This window comes from Pelodiscus sinensis, chromosome 3, assembly GCF_052426305.1.
Source record: "Pelodiscus sinensis isolate ZL-2025 chromosome 3, ASM5242630v1, whole genome shotgun sequence".
Classification (NCBI taxonomy): Eukaryota; Metazoa; Chordata; order Testudines; family Trionychidae; genus Pelodiscus; species Pelodiscus sinensis.
In genome coordinates, this window is record NC_143054.1 from 197619035 (window position 1) to 197638065 (window position 19031).

The 19031-nt window shown below is 43.9% G+C and overlaps 1 protein-coding gene across 5 annotated transcripts in view; it reads right to left on the reverse strand.

Moving 5' to 3' along the window:
• Positions 1-19031, reverse strand: part of RALGAPA2 (Ral GTPase activating protein catalytic subunit alpha 2) — a 379885-nt gene that overhangs the window by 246806 nt on the left and 114048 nt on the right. For all 5 annotated transcript variants that reach the window (XR_012903061.2, XM_075925792.2, XM_089777560.1 and 2 more), the window contains exons 15-16: positions 14047-14284; positions 4999-5163 (exon numbers count right to left, since the gene is read on the reverse strand). Coding sequence is in view for 4 of the 5 variants with exons in the window: in XM_075925792.2 (XP_075781907.2) it covers positions 4999-5163; positions 14047-14284 (403 nt within the window). In the remaining variant the exon portion in view is untranslated. The remainder of the gene's footprint in view (positions 1-4998; positions 5164-14046; positions 14285-19031) is intronic.

The window sequence follows — 19031 nt, forward strand, 5'->3', positions numbered from 1 at the left end:
CTATTAAATAGAAAAGAAAGAAAAAGTGAACAGACACTTCCTGCAGGAAAGATGGAATATTAAAATTTCAGGACCGTGTCATAGTGCAAGTACAATTAAACGAGATGTCAGTGCTAGGATTCTAGTGCTATATGCCCAAGAAGTGAGCTTTGAAACCAGATTCTGATATCACACCTGTCACACAGCACATTTTTGCATGCCTCAGAACCATGTACAAAGTCTGGCCCCACTTAGACATTTATTTAAATGTATACACAAAATAACCAACGGCATCCACTTCAGGCTCCAAGGGCCCCTGCCATAAATTATGTAAAACATGAAACTGCCCACAGAACACCTTCAGTTCTAAAATATCAATCTTATGCCAGGACTCTTTATTGGGTCTGCTGGGTTAGAAAATTGTCCAATTCTGGCAGAATTTTTCTCTGTCTGACAGTAGTAGCGCAGAAGCACCAACGCTGACAATTTCCTTGGAGTTGCTTGCCACCCAGCTCCATCCCAGGTCCTGCCCCCCTCAGCCTTTTCTCCTAAGGTCCCATCCCCAACTCCACCTCTTCCTGATCTGCCTCTTCCTGCTCCTATTCTATTCCTTCCCCTGATCATGTCCCACTGTCACTCCTTTTTCCGCACTGCCTTCTGCATGCTATAGAACAGCTATCTGGTGGGTCAGAGATGTTGGGAGGGAGGATGAATGAGCTGGAGGGGGGGCAATGGGTGGTGAGCACCTGCTATTTTTTTCCATAGGTGTTCCAGACCCAGAGCACCAGTGGAGTTGGTATATCTGACATGGGGACATTCAGAACTATCCATTCTCCTCCAAAACTGCATCTATGCATACAGGAACAGTCTTCCCCTCGACTCCATGAAGCTCTTGCAACTAACCCACAATGCAGCAGCCAAAATTTATACTAATGATTTTGTTTAAAATTTTGGCAACTGAGGTTCCAACTTCCAACAGATCATAATAATGCACTGCAGTGCTCTCCTGCACAGTTCACATATATTAAGTTCATTATTCTTTTAAGGGACTAATACATTGCAATGCCACACCTTAAATGGAGTTACCCAGACATGTTAACTTAAACACCGGATTAGATAAAACAAAATAAATGTATTAACTAAAGAGATAGAATTTAAACAAGAACAAGCAATGAGATACAAATCAGAAATGGTTACAAGAGAAACAAAGATAAAATGCTTTCTAGTGCCTAACAAACCATATAAGATTTAAAGCAAAGTTTCTCATCACATGCCTCTAGCATCATTACTGACTATATCCTTCATTTCCAGCAAAAAATCAAGAGATAGGGGGGCTGTGGAGGAAGGAACTCTCATGGTGTTTGTCCCAGCCCCTTTTCTCGTCAAAGAATGGTCACTTTATAGGGGTGGACCATTAACTTCGTTGACATCCGGATGTGGCATAAGTTTGCCCTTTGTCTTTTAGAAATTGGTTTAGCCATTCCCCAGACTTATCTGGGAAATGCACTTCAGTCATGATTTCATCTTATGTTAATAAATGTACAGATAATGTTGCTATGTGCATTTTACCATGATATTAATGATCAGCAAGTTTTGAGTTTTTAAAAGGATTCCTCACAAGCAACATTGTGTTATCTACATGCTTTTGCTGCTGCTCAGGAGAGATTTCAATGCCCACCCAGCAGATTACCAAAGCACTCATAACTAGGTTTTTCATTTCTACTGGTGATGCACATTCACACATGCCTCAGTGCACATAACATTTATTCTGCATGTGGATGAAAAAAATCCACACATGGATGTAAAAGATTTGAGGGAATGATGCTCAGAAGACATGTCTGTATAAAGATTATTATAACAGGTGTAGGGTATGAATACAGGGGTGCATTTCACCATATCTTTCTCCATAAAAGGCTGCAGTAGTGTTAGCTCTAGCTAAGAAAAAAGAGAACGTGAACCTCAGACATCTCACACTCAAAACAAGATTCATACCATTAGGCAACAAACCATTTGCTTGCCACAAGTTGTCTGTTTCTGGTCTGAGTGATCACAGTCAAAGTTAAAAAAATTCTCTGTAGAATGTCCTAACGCTTATGATCAATGGGATTTTTCAGAAAGAAGTCTCGAGTAAAGGTGTGACTGTTTTTCACTGGTACAGTTGTGCCAAACTTAGTTTCCCAAAACACATACATTTTCCATATTATCTTATAAAATATTTTAGTCTAACATTTACTTTTCATGAGAAGACTCCTTTGATATTTTATGACATCCTCCAATGACAAGAGTAAAGGAAACTCTGTATCTACTGTTCCTGAAGGAAAAGATTTTTTAAAAATATTGACTTCCCCACAAGCCACGAATGGGCTTCCAATCCTGGGAGACCCACGTGTGTTTTCACTGACAGTGTCTCAGAGTTTGATGGCAGAAAGGACCATTATGTCATCTAGTCTGACCACCTGTGTATTCGAGACCATTAATTACATCCAGTTACCCCTTTATTGAGCCCAATAACTTGCATTGCACATGTCCGGTATTCTCTGATTTTTTTTTTTACCAAAGAGTGAAAATATTGGACTGTCCAGTAGAATACCGACACCAGGCAACCCTAGCTGGCGGTGCTGGGACTGGACATGAGAGGCAGTGGGAGACCACTTACTTGCTTTTGCACAGCTCAAAGCACCATAGCCCAGGCACTGCCTCCCACTGCTCCCATTATCCAGATTCTGACCAATGGGAGCAGCAGGGAAAGCCTCCAGGAAGCATGTCCTTGTGCTTCTGTTTTCTCAACTGGGGGAGGGGGAAGGGAAGCGGCAGTGCACATAGCTGCTTCTAGCTCCACTTCTTGCCTGCAAGCCAGATTCAGTGGGGAGGCTCGGAGCTTTCTCCCCACTTCCCCCGCAGGTAGCCAGCACTGGTGCTCCAATTTTGTGTGTGGGGGGGGGGGGAGGCTGCAAGGTTGGAGCACCAACATGGGCTCCCTGTTGCAGGAGTGGGGAGGGCTGAGCTGGAGCTGCAAAAGAGCCATATTTGGCTCCCTACCAAACCATAGGTTGCTGACCTCAGAGCTAGATCGACCTTTGGTCTGACCCAGTATGGCTGTTATGTTTTCTCCTCTTTCTTTCAGTCTTTCTAGAAGAAACAAATAAGAAAAAAAGGAAACTAGAGAATTCCAAGCTACTGTATATATGTTTTGAGATACTGTACATATTTACTCGACCTTATTTTCAAAAGTGTTGTTGAAAAAAATCAAGTAACTTATTCAGGCACCTAAAATATGGATTTAAGAGCTTAATTTGTGTACCCATTTTTGAAAAATTGTCATTATGCACAAGACTACAGATGTGCATTACACTTCAGAATAAGAAAATCACAAAACAAATGTAAAATGACCCCTCTTTTGAGAAAGTATGAGATGTAATAAAATGTACAAGGATATAAGTTATGGATGTTAGGTATGAATAAATACAAAACATTTTATTAAGGTTAGCTTTATTAAATAATTATGATCATTTAAAAATATTGTAATGAAAAACTGGCAGTTTACAATTAAGAGATTTTATCCACTGGTTGTTAAAATGATAGACTATACTTTATTTATTAGCTGACATTTTTACACTTATGCAAATATAGTATTTTGTAGGAAGTGGCTTTGTTTTGTAGCTTTTTTCCATAAACTGTAATAAGATAATTCCCAAATAACAGTATGTATTATAATATTTACTACTATTCTGTAAAGCTTTCATTAATTAAGTTGCTTAACCCATAATTTACAGCTACTACAATTATTTAATGAAACTGAAAAGCATTTCTATACCTCCATATAATGTTTACCAAATACTAAGCTGTGTAGTTCATAATTTAGTGTGTGTGTGTGTGTGTGTGTGTGTGTGTGTGTGTGTGTGTGTGTGTGTGTGTGTGTGTGTGTGTGTGTGTGTGTGTATATATAGAGAGAGAGAACCTATTCACAACGAATACATTAAAATACTTTCATACAGAATCCTTCACCAAAAAAATCTAAGGGTGTTTTATAATTCAGATCTGGTAAAAGCAGGGGAGAGAAAGATTATTGTGAACATATATTGTATTTTCTGTAACTTATTACTATCTGACAAGATTATTCTGAGGTGCACAAAATATATGTAAACATCAGCAGGACATGAAAATGTAGGTATTCGTACCAATACTTGAATGCTTGAAAGGCTGAGCTAAGTTTTAAGGCAGGGATGGGGAACTTCAGGACCAGGGACCAGATGCGGCCCCAGGCTTGCCTGGATCCAGCCCCTGAGGCTCAGGGCCACCTCCCTGCATGGAAAGCCTGCACTGGCACTCCAGTCCCCCATCACAGCCCCACCACAGTGCTGGAGTACACACAATCTACTAGGCTGGGGCTCCCAGGTGCTAATGTGCAATGGCAATGTGAGGAGTGTCTTTCTCCTTCTCAGTCGGGTGCCACATCAGTAAGGTTTTTGTGTGTGGTCCTCAACTGATTTTTCTGTGGGTCAGTGGCCCCCGACCCAAAAAAGGTTTCCCACCCCTATTTTAAGGTATGAAGCCAAAGTATCTCAATTTACTAGTAAATGCTGACATTTCCTGGGAACAGTGGGCTGTGAAGATGCAAGTTATTGTTTTAATAAGAAGTTAGTCTAATGTCTGAAAGGCAGTCAGGCCAGCTACAAAATCCAAGGTTGTACTAATACATATTTTATAGTATATCTCTACAGTACACAATACTTAGCTAATCATTCTTTATTATTGAGACCATTTAAAAAAACCAACAAAATATTACATCCTTGTATCCTACTTTAGTAGATAACAAACCTATCCTAGGTTATATCATTGTAATATGTTTTTATTCACTTCAAGAATACAACTGATCTCTTTTTCTAGGTGGAAAAAAAGATTCAGAGACAACTTTGCAAATATTTTTCCTAATTAAAAATCACAAGACGACATAATGTTTTATAAATGTATTTCTTTCAATGTATTTAGTAAAAACAGTAAAAGCACTCAGTGCCTAACCTGTTGCTCTTTGTCGGACTATGTTTCTTGCTTTCTCGACTCCTGGTGCTCCAGAAGTAGTAGCACTCCTGAATCTCATTGGTTCCACAACTTCAGGATGACTTCTCCAGCTTAATGAAAATGATCGTCCCACTGTAGTTGCCTTCTGAGGATCTGAAACTCCACCTTTGAAATCAAGTAAAAGCGACATCAATCTAGAACATTTACAATTACACAGAGTTGTGTTTCTATGAAAAGAAACTAAAATGGGACAAACTTTAAGCATATTATTTTTCACAGAAAAATATTATTCAAAATAATTTAAGAGATGCCAAATATGGAGAAGCTATATCACAAAGCTCCTCTCATTGTTTCTTCTTTCTCTCCATTTTTCAAACAAAGTTATATATAATATCAATGGAATAAAATGATGTACTAAAACTTGAAAATAAATCAATTTAATGATTCAAATATAAGTATATTGCCTCTTGACAAGAACTCAAGACTTAAGTGTCTACATAGGTTTCTAGAATAATACCATATTGTACTAAGATGAATAAGTAATGTGTTCCTTAATTTATATTCAAGAATCAAGTCACTGACATTAAGAGTCTACTTTGCCCTCCCAGCCAACTCCCTGATTTTTTTAAAGGGCGCTAAAGCTGTGAATATGTACTTCCTTCCACCTGATTTCAGTGCAGGCTTCTGGGTGCCTGACATTTTTGAAAATCAGGCCACTTACAGGCAGTCCCCGGGTTACGTACAAGATAGGGACTGTAGGTTTGTTCATAAGTTGAATCTGTATGTAAGTCGGAACTGGCATCCAGATTCAGCCGCTGCTGAAACTGACTGCCAGTTCTGACTTACATACAGATTCAACTTAAGAACCCCAGGCGTCCCCAAGTCAGCTGCTGCTGAAACTGATCAGCAGCTGATTCCAGGAAGCCCGGGGCAGAGCAACTCTGCCTCGGGCTTCCTGTAGTCAGCCACTGGTCAGTTTCAGCAGCGGCTAACTTGGGGACGCCTGGGGCAGAGCAGCTCGGGTGCTGCTGGCTTGGTCCAGTAGCGCGGCCGCTCCTCGGCACTACTGGACCAACCCAGCAGCACCCCAGCTGCTCTGCCCCAGACGTCCTGATTCAGCCACTGCTGAAACTGATCAGCAGCGGCTGAATCAGGACTCCTGGGGCGTAGTAGCTGGGGTGCTGCCGGGTTGGTCCAGTAGCGCCAAGGAGCGGTGCTGCGGGACCAACCGGCAGCACCCCACCTGCTCTACCACAGGCCCCAGGCTTTGCTCCACATCTCCCTGGTCTGCTGAGGGGGGCACTAGCTGCGTCCCCCCCAGCAGACCAGAGAGACGCAGAGCAAAGCGGCGCAGGACCCGGGGCCGGACCCGCGGCCGCTTCCAGATCAGCTGGAAGCGCCGCGGGTCCAGCCCCGGGTCCTGCGCCGCTTTGCTCCCCGTCTCCCTGGTCTGCTGGCTCCCGCAGCAGACCAGGGAAACGGGGAGCAGCTTTTCTCGCCCCAGAGGAGGCAGGCAGCGGGACCAGGCGTCCCGCCGCTCCAGTCCTCCGGGGCGAGAAAACCCCCGTTCATATCTGCGGATCTGACGTAAGTCAGATCCGCGTAACTCGGGGACTGCCTGTATTTAGATGCCAAACATTAGACACTCCTCTTCTTTTTTTTTTAAAATAATCTTTGTCTATATCCTTCTAAACCTTTATTCCTTTTTTGAGGCAGTAGAGAAAACTATAAACTCAACACTAGACCTTAAGTTTATTAGGCACTTTTTCTGAATCTCAGATTATTCATGGTCAGCACCCCTGGCCTTTGGGAATGGTGAAATTGGATCTTGGATTTTTTGAGGGAGATCCCACATCAATTGGCTTAAGGTAAGAGGTGGGCAGCACAGCTTGAATCTCTCTAGTCTAGCACTCTCTAGTCTGGCAATATCCATGGTCTAGAATAATTTTAGTCAGATGTCCACTAATCATGGGTACAGACAAGTTTCGTTGCAATCCCATAAAGTTTGTTAACAGCTCTTAGTGTTCTGTGCTGTTTAGTTCCAATTTACCCCCCAAATGTCTTTTAAAAGCCCAGTAAGCAGTGGAAGTATTGATAATGCTGCTAGACAATATTGACCTTCCATGGTTTGGCTCAGAATCAGCCAAGGTCCTGAGGGTGGAGGACTAGAGAGGTTCAACCAATACTGTCATTAATCATAAGGTCAGTGTAAGCTTCTCCCTAGTTAATGGCCTACAGTATAATGAGGAGCAGCAGCCTACTAAAAACAGATTAAACACAGTGAAAGTAAGGGATTCCTGGGTTTTAATCCTGGTTCTAACAGTAACTCTCTATATTGTCTTGGGGATGAAATTCTGTGCTGTACATCTAGGACACAGTACAGACCTTGCAGCCCAGAAAAAGCAGATGCTAAGATGTCTAAGACCTTGTCTATATTATGAGATAAGGTTGAATTTATTAAGGTTGATTTTTAGCACCCAATTTGGTAAAGTTGAAGCTGCATGTCCCCAGTGTGCACAAAAATTCGAAGTAATATGAAGTAGCATGTCCCCTATAATGTGACTACCATTGACTTTGAGAATGATGCACTGTGAGCAGCTCTCTCACAGTTCCTGCTGCACCTTTACATTCTGGGTTATGCTCCCAGTGTATGCTGGGACCAAAACTGTGCAGCACATGGTTCTGGGTACATGTCAAAGTCCCATAATGCACTCATCTCCTCCTTTCCCCCGAGCTTGAAAACAACTGCAAACCATCTTTTCATGCCTTTTTTCCCCCTTGTGGTTATCCATGCAAATGACATGGCAGGGAAAGCATGGGACTAATCCAGTAGCAAAATGGCAATCATATTCACTATGGTGTGACTTATGCTGGAGTAAGTCCAGAGGGTATCTATAGTCCGGTGGAACAAGGATGAATTTTAGGAGGCCATGAATATACACTTCTGCAAAGTACTTGGGTTGAGCAACTGTCCAGCATTCAAACCTCTTGATTCAATGGAATGCCAGTTCTGATGCTGTGAGACAAGCATAGACTGTTAAGACTGGACTTGGGTGCAGGTATGGGACAAACAGCAGTGGCTGAAAACTTCCTTGTGAGTGAGTAAGGCCACTTTCAGGGAAGCTTGCAAATTGCTTTCCCCCACCCTGAAGCACAGGAATACTGAAATGAGATTGGTCTAGTAGAATCGTTGGACTCTTAGCTGGAGAAGGTGAGTCTAGGTGTTGTGATCGGTGAGGTAAGTATTCTGCTGCTGGTGGTTGGCAGATACAGGAAGATCCCCTACGTGATGATGGTGTGTGGTCACGCTGGGGACGATCATCATATGATCTATGATAGCGCTCATAATACCGCTCAGAACGCGACGGGAAGGAGTGATGAGACGAGCATGCACTACCATGTTGGATATAATAGACATGACACGGAGAACATCTAACAGACCCGTACGTTGAGAATCGGGAGGGTGAACGAGATCGTGAACAGGATCGACATGCCTCTAAGTATACTGTATCCCTATAATTACACTGGCTGTACGTGACCCGTGAAGGAGAAACACTATAGTCAGGATAGCGACCATGCCTTGCTGGTGAAATAGCTGGAGAAAAAGACCTGTCCTTATAGTGGGTCTTTGACAATGACTTCCTAGGTCTTGAAGCCTCATCTATCCCCGCAGCCACAGGGTAGCCAGGCACTGAGAGGAAATGAAGCGGTGCCAGGGAAATCAGCTGTTGCTGTGCTGATGCCAGTGCCGGTAGAATGCCCGGTGCCGGGGTTAACAACAGTGCCGAGGCTGAGGCATCGAAGTGTTCTGCCTCGGATACCGGTGCCGGAGGGGACTGTGCGATTACCATCATCGGGGCCGGTGAGGCAGGTGCCGTTACAGCCGGTGCCGCTGAAGCCGGTGCAGAGCGGCTGGTCAGTTGCGGCACCAGTGCCTCTGTCAATTTCAGGGAGCGCGCAGCTCAAGCCAGTGCAGACTTGCCTTCCAGCTGCGGCACTGTTCCCGATGTTGGTGCCGAAGCTGCTCTCACTCTCGAAGGTGGGGGCTCTCTCATGCCAGCCCCAGCAAGTTGTCCAGACCCCCCGGGGGTCACCTTGGAAGCCCCTGCTGATGATGTGGCTGCCGCAGGGAGAGAGTGCGTTCGGGACAGCTTTGATGTTTTTGAGACAGCTGGTCCCAGAGAAGCTACTCTCCTCTTACGCTCAGAGGTTTTTGTGGCTGCAGGAGGGATCGGGTCAGGCTGCAATGCCTTGCCAAACATTAACATCCTTGTCTTCATCTCCCGCTCCCTCCGAGCTCTTGAGGTTAGCTTGGGACAATGGGTACACTTTTCGGGGACATGAACTTCCCCCAGGCACCTGATACAAGTGTCATGGCCGTCAGCCGTTGGCATGGCTTCGCGGCACACTGAGCATTTTTTAAGGCCAGTTGATCCAGGCATTGTCAGCAGTTAGAGAAACTGAATGCCTGTGTAATCCCCGTTTTGGGTAGTCAATTTCACCACTTTAGCGCTTTGCTGCAGCGCTTCTCAAAGAGAAGTGGTTTTGAGAGAAAAACTTTTTTTTTTTTTTTTAAACAGAACAACAAGTAACAGGAACACGACTAACACTAAACTTCAACTATTTACAGATAGAAAACTATTTAAAAACATCACTGAAGAAAGAGTTCAGGGAGCTCCAATTGCGACCTGAGGCTGTTGAGAGGAACTGACGGTTGCCGGCTCGCGCGCGGCTGATCAAAGGCGTGAACGCTATCCTGGGGAAGCACACATGCGCGAGCCGGCGAAACACAGCTATGAAAAGTCTCCGAGCCGCGGTGCCGGGACGGGACCCGACACCTAGAGTGGAGTACCCACAGGGCCACTCAAAGAACAACTTGAAATTCCAGACAACTATCCATCAGTTGGGAATCAATTAGAAGAGAGGAAATCTACAGTGGGGGCTGTTGTGATCCAAGTAGCCAAGGCAATCAATACCATTCTGCTATGGAGGGCAGAGACTCTTGGAAACATGCAGGACATGGTGGAGGGCTTTGCCATGATGGGGGTCCCTAACTATGATGGGGCTACAGACTGAATGCACATTTTTATCTTGGCACCTGACCACTTTGCCAAAGAGTACATAAACTGCAAGAGGTACTTCTCGATGCTGCTGCAGATGCTGGTGGATCAGAACGGCCATTTCACCAACATCAGTGTGGGATGGTCGGGAAAGGTGAACATCGTGTGCATCTTTAGGAATTCCTGCCTAGGCAGGAGCAATGCAAATCAGAGAGGCTTTGAAAAACAGCTTTATGAATGGCCAGACAGCAATAGGAGAGTCATAAATATTGCTCTTAATGAGGTGCCCCTGCATTAGGTGTGCTAGCCTGTAAACCCCCCAACACCTTCAATGCAAGCCATGAAGACACTGTTGTTCAGAAACAATGGCTATGTCTACACTGGCACCCTTTTCCGGAAATGCTTAAAACGGAACAGTGTTCCGTTATAAGTATTTCCGGAAAAAGCGCGTCTACATTGGTAGGATGCTTCTCCGGAAAAGCACTTTTTCCGGAAAAGCGTCCGTGGCCAATGTAGATGCGCTCTTCCGGAAAAAAGCCCCGATCGTCATTTTCGCGATCGGGGCTTTTTTGCGGAAAAGACTACTGTGCTGTCTCCACTGGCCCTTTTCCGGAACAGTTTTTCCGGAAAAGGACTTTTGCCCGAACGGGAACAGCATAGTTTTTCCGGAAAAACACTGACAATTTTACAGTAGATCGTCATTGCTTTTCCGGAAAAGCAAGCGGCCAGTGTAGACAGCTGGCAAGTTATTCCGGAAAAGCAGCTGCTTTTCCGGAATAAGTGGCCCAGTGTAGACACAGCCAATGTGTTTTTATTTAGGGAACACAGCAGTGACAGAAAAAGAGTTCAGGGCAGGGGGCTGATCACAGGTGAGAGCAGGAAAGCCTTTTGCTCCAGAATGCATCATGGGGAGTTGAGTGTGTGGCTGCACTTGACTCCCTCCTGTTCCCTCACTTCCTCTCCTTCTCCCCCTCCCTCCTCGGGGACCTTCTACAGTCCCTGGGAAAGGAGGCTATGAAACTCATTGGGGAGGGAATGAGGGTCTGCAAGGTCTGGAGAGGTGCTTATGAATGTGGAAGAGCGCCATGCAGGTCATCACATCTGCCATGACCATCAAGACTCTCTCCTGGTTCTTCACTTTCAGTTCCCTGCATGCTCTCTGGTCCTCACAGTCCACTCGCCTCTCTCCTGCAGCAGCGTATTCCTCCACTCACTTAATTGCTCCCTGTCCCAAGTGGGTGGATTGCATTTGCTCCTTGAAGAACATGTCCTCCCTAGCACAATTTTGCCTTTGAATGTGTGCTAGCCAGACAGTTGGCAGAGCCAGGGGAGTGTGCAGCATGCTCACTACTACACCTGCTGTAATAAAAAGTAAAGGGCAAACTTAACAAGAAATACATTGTTAAGTGTAAAACCAAATCTCTTAACATAAAAGGAAGGTCTGCCTAAAGACAATAAGGGTGTATTATGTACAAGGCCTCAGTTTTGCTTTAAAGCACCCACTATATAGCAGGTATGCCTCAGAGATCTTAAGGGAAAAGCTGAACTCGCTTTGGTGGCAGGTATGGTACGGGACAGGCAAGGGCTGGAGCCTGCAGGAGGGAGAGGTTCCGGGCATGGCAGCAAGGCAAGGCTGGGCAGGGACTCACGTGATGGCTGTGTGTTCATCACCCTCCATTTGCTGGGAGAGTGCAACTTTCCCTTCTCACAAGAGCATACAGATGGGAGGGGGAAGAGGGTCCAGGAGTGGCAGCAGGGCAGGGGCTCACACCATGCTAAATTGGGGATGAGCAAACAGAGGTTTACTGCAGAGGCATCAATTAATCGCTTCCCTTGCTTCACCCAGGTTGCCTTCTGCGATATCAGCCTTCTCCAAATCACTTCTCCAAAGTGATAAGGAGTGGATGCTGATTGAATGGGGCCAGAGTCCTGGACCTGCAAAGCTTTGTGCTGCAATGACACCAGACCACTTACTTCTGGCTTGGTGAGATAAGGTGTCCTACCACGGAGCACAAAAGAAGACAAGAAACCTTGTGAGCAGCATTAAAGAGTTCTTCTATGAGAGCTTTATGGAAATGTACAGGGAGGATTCCCATTCCATCTCCAGACACGTTAACAAGCTGTTCTGGGGAGCTCCTGGTGGGTAGGCACAGTGGCTACCACAGACCTCACCCAACTGCCTTAAGCCATTTGTAGCAAGATAAAAAATGTGTTCTCACCAGAAGTGCCCTCCCCTGATCGATGCCTGGCTGTGAGACATCCTGAGAGAAGGGGATTGTCTCCAAAGTTATAACGAGTTCTTGGCTCTTGGTGACCTTATTGCCCTGTTCACCTGCTGACCATCCTCCTCATCATCATTATGCACGCTGTCCTCCACACTACTGACAGAGGTTGCCTGAGTGTCTTGGGAGGAATCCAAAGACTGACTAGGGAAGCTGGTTGGGTCCCCTACTCCAAGATCACATGCAGCTTCTCAGAGAAGTGGGCTGTTTGCAGCGCTGACCCAGACTGTCCATTTGCCCGATTTGTCTTTTGGTACGACTGCCTCAGCTCCTTTATTTTCATGTGGCACTGCTGGGTGTCCCTGGTGTATCCTTTCTCCTCCATGCCCTTTACCATGTTGGCACAGATACCTGCATTTCTTCTGCTGGTTTGTATTTCTGAGAGAACACATTCTATTCCTCTAGTATCTTACTAGACCAGATGCTCGATGAGGACCAGAATCTCCTGCATGCTCCATGTTTGGTGTAACCCTGGGCATTCATGGTCAGGTGTGCTGCTGAGGTGTGCTGCCTGCTCAGAGGTCTGCTTGCCATCCTGTCCACACAGGGAATGAAATTCAAAATTCCTGGGGCTTTTCCTGAGCAGTTGAAAATCCTGGACAGAGCAGTCACAGTGGGGCATCTCCCAAAAGCCCAGAATGTTGGCTTTCACAGTGCTGCATCTGCATGACCCTAAATTCTACCATGCAAGGCTGAATTTACTGTTACTCTTCATGAAAAGCAGAAGTACTGAAATCGACTTTAATGGCCCTTAAAGTTGACAGTGGTGGTGTAGACTTTAGAAAATGGATCGAATGTGGCTAAGTTCAACCTAAACTCCCAGTGTAAACCAGGCCTAAGTCACCTTTGTACCTTCCTGATCCTGAGTTGCTTCAAGGGCTAGAGGCCTCTGGTATAATTTAGACAACTGTAGGGGTCTGCCTAAATGATGCTAACCTCCTGTGGCTACTCTATGGGCTTCATCACTGCAGTACTGTATCACCACTCCTGTCAAACATGCTCATCCTGGCATCAGTCCCGCCCCTTGGCTTGTGAATAAGTCCTTAAGACCATCTTCTGCAGTGCCTGTGCCAGGTGAACAGTCCCGGGGCTAGTTATAGGCCTACAGGGGCTTTCTGTACTGCTCTGGACTTTATACCCAGCATAATAGGGTTAGTGCAGGGGAAAGGGTCTGAGTTTGGGTCTTTTTACCTTAGCTTTACCACCTGGGAAATGGGAATTGCATTTATCTACCTCACAGAGCTCCATCCATGTTTACCAAGACAGTTCAATTAGTTAACTATTGTAAATTGCTACATTAGTGGTGCTAAGATTTATAAGACTGCACACAAAATCGTCCACTGGCCCCCAGACTCTTACATAAACAGATTTATTAAAATAAAATGCAATACAATTAAATTACATTAAAAAGGAATTCAAGAGTTGGTGTTTATGCACAAATTTCAATACAAATAGCCATGCTTTTTTCCTACTACTACAGTAGAGACTGGTTAAGCACTAAATACCCATCCATATTTAAAAATAGTTTTTATAAAAACAGATCGATGTAAGTATCTTACTAGACCAGATGCTCGATATTTTTGCATGCAACAATACTAAGTAAAATTGAGTGCATTTTTTCAAAGGCATCTTTGCAATATGTAAAGAACCATAATGAATATCTTAATTTGTTTAATATAAAATGCACTAAAGAAGAGAGACTTTACCTTTGCCTCTTTGTTTTTTTTCCTTTTGCTCACTTAATTTATCCAGTGGTAAATTAGTCATTTCAACCCCATACACCGTTCTTGCTAACACTGCTGTTAGAGAATCCATGATGTTGGCCCATTCAGTTATCAGTTCCTCCCAGTCAGTAAGGGAAGATAGTACGCTGAGCAGTTCATCCCAAAGTTCTCGAGAAATGTACACACTCAGATTTGCTCGGATCCAAGCCACAATAAGAGTCTGGGAAATAGGAAAGCAATGACATTTTGTACATTTCTAAAAAGCATAGAATTAAAAATTTGGAAACAGATTTCCAAAGACCAAATGAATTTCTCATATTTAACAGCTTATAACATTTTCAATTCAGACATTAAAATGAGAATTTTTTCTTTGTTATTCTTTACTTTCAGAGGATGCCACTTCCTGAGGCTGTTACTGAAAAATGATTAAGAACTACAAAACATAAATCAAAGTTTCATGGGAGTTAAAAAAGTAGCAGCTAACAGACACCGGTGTATTATGAAGCAAAATTCTGCAGCAATAATGCCCCCTTATTTCAGCAGCGTATCAGGACTTAATTCTGTGTGGGAGAAGGAGATGGTCAGGATATGTATCCATGGAATGGAGAAATGGAAAGGAGTAAGTAGTTCCCCTCCCTTTCCATCTATGTTCCAGTAAGAGTAATCCAGGCCTGCACTCGCTGTGGAAATTACATTCATTCCTACTTCTTTTGGATAACTCCGTAGACAAAGACTTAGCTGCCCTACTGCTCTGATTGTTAAAGGGTCTGAACTTTTTGATGATCTTGGATCTGAGCTGCTACTTTCAAGAGCACTACCTGTGGAAACCTGATTAGGCCTGGTAGGCATTTTTTCTCCGGTTCTGAGGAGGCTCTTTGAGAGCACTTCTACATTCTGTATCCACCTGGAGAAGGAATAACAGATTGAGCATTTATCACGCACGTGTCTTGCTCCAAAAAAGGCAACTCAGTTGCCCATCATTAAGGGTGTGTCTAAACAGCAGGGCTAAACTCAGAATAAGCTTTGCAACTTCAGCTACATCAATTACATAGCTTAAGTTGAAAGAGCTTAACTCGGCTTTTGGCACAGTTTACACAGTGGGAAGTCGAAGGAAGTATACTCTTTCTTCGACTTCCCTTACTCCTCTTGAAGAGGAGGTTACTCATCTTTAGCAGTAAATTACGTTCTTTAAGATGAGCATCCCTATGGGTGCTCTACAGCTAGTTCTGGTGCATCCCAGTGCCACAAACCAGATTATTCACAGCAGTGCATGGGGGGCCGCTCATGAGTGGCAGGGGAGGCACATGGATGTTGCTCCGGACTACCATGCATGCGCGGCCCCCCTCCCCTCAGTTCCTTCTCTACCTGGACACCCAGCCTGATAAAAAAAAAGATTACATACATTGTGATATTCAGGCCAGCTGCAACCCTCTCAAAGAGATCTTGAAAGGGGGTCAAGTCATCAGCCATGGTTGGAGGCAGTGGCATGACTGCCTCATCAGGCAAGGAGGATGAATCTGTACCTGGGGTGTGTCTGGGCCTAACTCGTGAGACCATGGATCAGCGGTTTCCTGCTGCTTCCTCTGTGGTGACAGAGATTAAAGTAGAGGATTCACATGAGAGGGAGCTGTTTGTCTGCGCCTGAAGACGGTTAGGAGGAGAGGGTGCGGGCTGGGTATGTTTCTTTATCTGAATGTCTCTTTTTGTAGTCATAAGTCCATGGTTCTCCAGTACTGCTACTGTGCAGCATAAGGCATAGGCAGTGGCATCCATGGATGTGGATCCCAAGGGGGCATACTCACTGGATGCCTAAAAGCTGGGATGAGTCGAAGGCACAGATATTTTGGTACTGGGAGATAACGGGTGAGAATGATAGCCTCTATTCATTGTCGTCATCACTGGATAAAAGAATAGGTGATGAGACATGTTTCAGTACTGCTGAGGGAGGTGACTTGCTGGCACTGAGAAATGGAGAATTAAACACAGACAACATGGCAAGGTCTCCTTAGTGTAAATACTTGGGGTCCCGCGGTGGACGGTATCAAGGCCATCGGTACCATGAACAGTACCAGAGCCGGTGTGGTTGCGGTTGGCACCAATGTGGGTTGTGGTGCCGAGCTAAATATGGCATCATTAAGTGGTGGGACAGTGCCGATAGGCTGCACAAGACGGTTGCTGTTGTGCTGTGGCAGTAGGTATCAGTGCTGAGCATTCAACAGTCTGGTTACTGGGTGCCGAAACATGAGAGACAGAAGGGCCTGTAGCCTTGGTACGGGCTCTGTGGTTAATGTGCCAGGAGAGGGTCTGATCGGTGCCGGAAGTGCCCAGAGCATTGTAAGGACTGAGGTGAGGTGGCCTCTCAGCCCTCGGTACCAATCTTTCGGTTGTGCGCTGCTTACACGACTGCCCCTTGTGAGGAAACAAAGAGGCACATTTCTTTGGGGATCTTTTCCCCTTTTCAGGTCTCATCTTATCAGGACCTTGTGTGCCAGGGTCCAAGGAGGGATGTTGAGCCTTTTCTAACAATCATTTTCAGGTGGTGGTTCCTGTCTCTGTGTGTTCGTGTCGTGAGTTTGGCGCAGTGCTGGCAGTCCTGTTGAACGGGCAGGGTGTCATTACAGGCTGAACAATGTTTAAAGCCTGGTGACCCTGGCATTGCAGTGAATGCACACGGTAGGAGATTAACTTGGAGAAAAAGCGGAGTTTTTTTTTTTTTTAAGGTAAATAAACTTAGATAAGGCGTACGGTAACTGAGTGAGAAATACCAAAAATGTAACTACTTCTCTATAGGATTAACGAAGGAGTGAAGAGCAATGCCGAGCTCCATCTTAAACTGGGGATGGTAAAAAGGAATGAAGGGCAGGGGGAGGGGAGTCCCGGGGAGCACGCACGTGCCTCCCTTGCCAAGAGTGAGTGCCACCCCCATGCACACTGCTCTGAAGAGTCTGGGATGCACTGACACCTGCTGTGGAGCAACCACAGGGACGTCTCTAGAAGAAGAAATGAGGGTTACCACGAGTCGGAGTAAGAAGTCCTTCGGCTTGACATTATTTCAAAATAAAGGCTTGTAGTGTAGACATGCACTATGTTATTTCAGAATAATGTTAGTTATCCCAAAATAATGCTGCTGTGTAGATGTACCCTAAGTGAAAGAACTGCATCACTGTAGGGACAAGTTTTGAGCCCTTGGGACTTGGTTTCAGCCATAGTACGGTGCTGGTACTAGACAAGTTCTTAACACTAAATAGGATTTATTTAAATGTTCTCGACCAAACGGCACGAAAGGAGAAAAATACACGAACTATTATTTGTGTATACACATGTGCACGCATGCACAGCAAAGCTGCAGATGAATAGAAAAGTGGACAATGCAGGGATTCCATCTAGCTGCCACAAATGGAAAGAAGAAATTGAGGGATGATTGGGCCTGCTTTGCCCTTTATGCTCTCCAGTGGAAGGGGAAGATACAATGGCATTCAGGGCACAAGAGTGGTCTCAATGGACATTGCTATCCAACAGATTTTGAAATGGTGTGTAGGGGAAGGGGTGATGTACACCAGAAGAGGAACACACATACACAATCACTCAAAGAAGAAAACAAATAATTACTTAAGATTTCAAGTAAATAATGCCACTTAAGAAATCTAATCGCAATGTAAATAATTAAAGGCTGGAGAAGTTAGTATAGCCCCAGCAGCCTTTAATTCCAACATAGAACTTTTAAAAAAAAATTAAATTGACAGTAGAAATTAAATGCAAAGTTATATGAATCTGACATTTAAATAACTACTGTTTTTCAGATGTGGCTCTACTGTGACATCAGTTAATAACTAGGAACCTTTTTTTATTGCAGATACTAACTGAACCTGTTTGTGGAAACTACAGTTTGGAACAAAATTATAATAGAAAAGCAGAGTTGATGCACAAAATGAATATACAATAGCCAGAAGGTGGTGCTAGAGATCCAATTTTTCAAGCTGAGGCTGCTGATTAAAAGATGATAAAAGGTTACAATTGTTTTTGCATTATTCCTTGAGCAATGTTTCTATCATCAAAAAGAAAAATCTATTTTTGTATGTGTTTTGTTATTTCTGAAAAAAAAAACAGAAAAAATACTCTAACTCGTTCTTCTTTTATTTTTTTTCTAATTGATTTCTGAGTATAGTTGCATTACATTTTTTGACTCGGTTTCCTTCCCATCTGTTTGTTTCCTTTTCTAGAAAAATACTTGATTTGGCTTAATGGATATAACTTGAATGATATTTAGAAATTATCCTCAGAATCACATTCCCCTGAAACATTCCTGATGTTGGTACTTAAAATGTTGTGGTACAATGTGTTAAATTACTTTAGGTTAATTTAATTTAATTTATTTATAAGTACGCAATAGGAAAATTTCTTACTATAAAGAATATAAATAAAATTGGTAGAGGGAATATCACTGTGAATCTCCTATAAGAATATTTTTCAAATAAATTTAAGATTACACCTTTGATGGTGGAATTTCAAAATCATTTTAGGAAGGAAGAGGCTACTCTGTTCACTTGTAAATCCAGAAATACACAGAGATTGATTTGATGTCTAAATACTATAAACAGAATGATTGATACCAGAGAATTCTCTAAATCTGAAATAATCAGAAACAGACTATCATATATTCATCAATATAGGAGTCCAAGTAGACCAATTTATACATAAAACAAAGAGGGCCTATTCACAGGGAGGTCAAATAGCTTCTGACATTCAATACACAAATGGGTATAAAGATACACAGGTAAGGCATCCAAACAAAATTAACTCTGTCCTTCATCAATGTCGCAAGGAGCAGAAAAATAAAATGGCTTGTAAAAATCTGTTTCATCTTCTCAGCCTGAGACAAACAAGAAAATGCCTTAATCATCATCATTATAGTTATTGCACAGGCTCACAATACACCGGGTGTTAAGGGTCACTATTCATTTTTACCT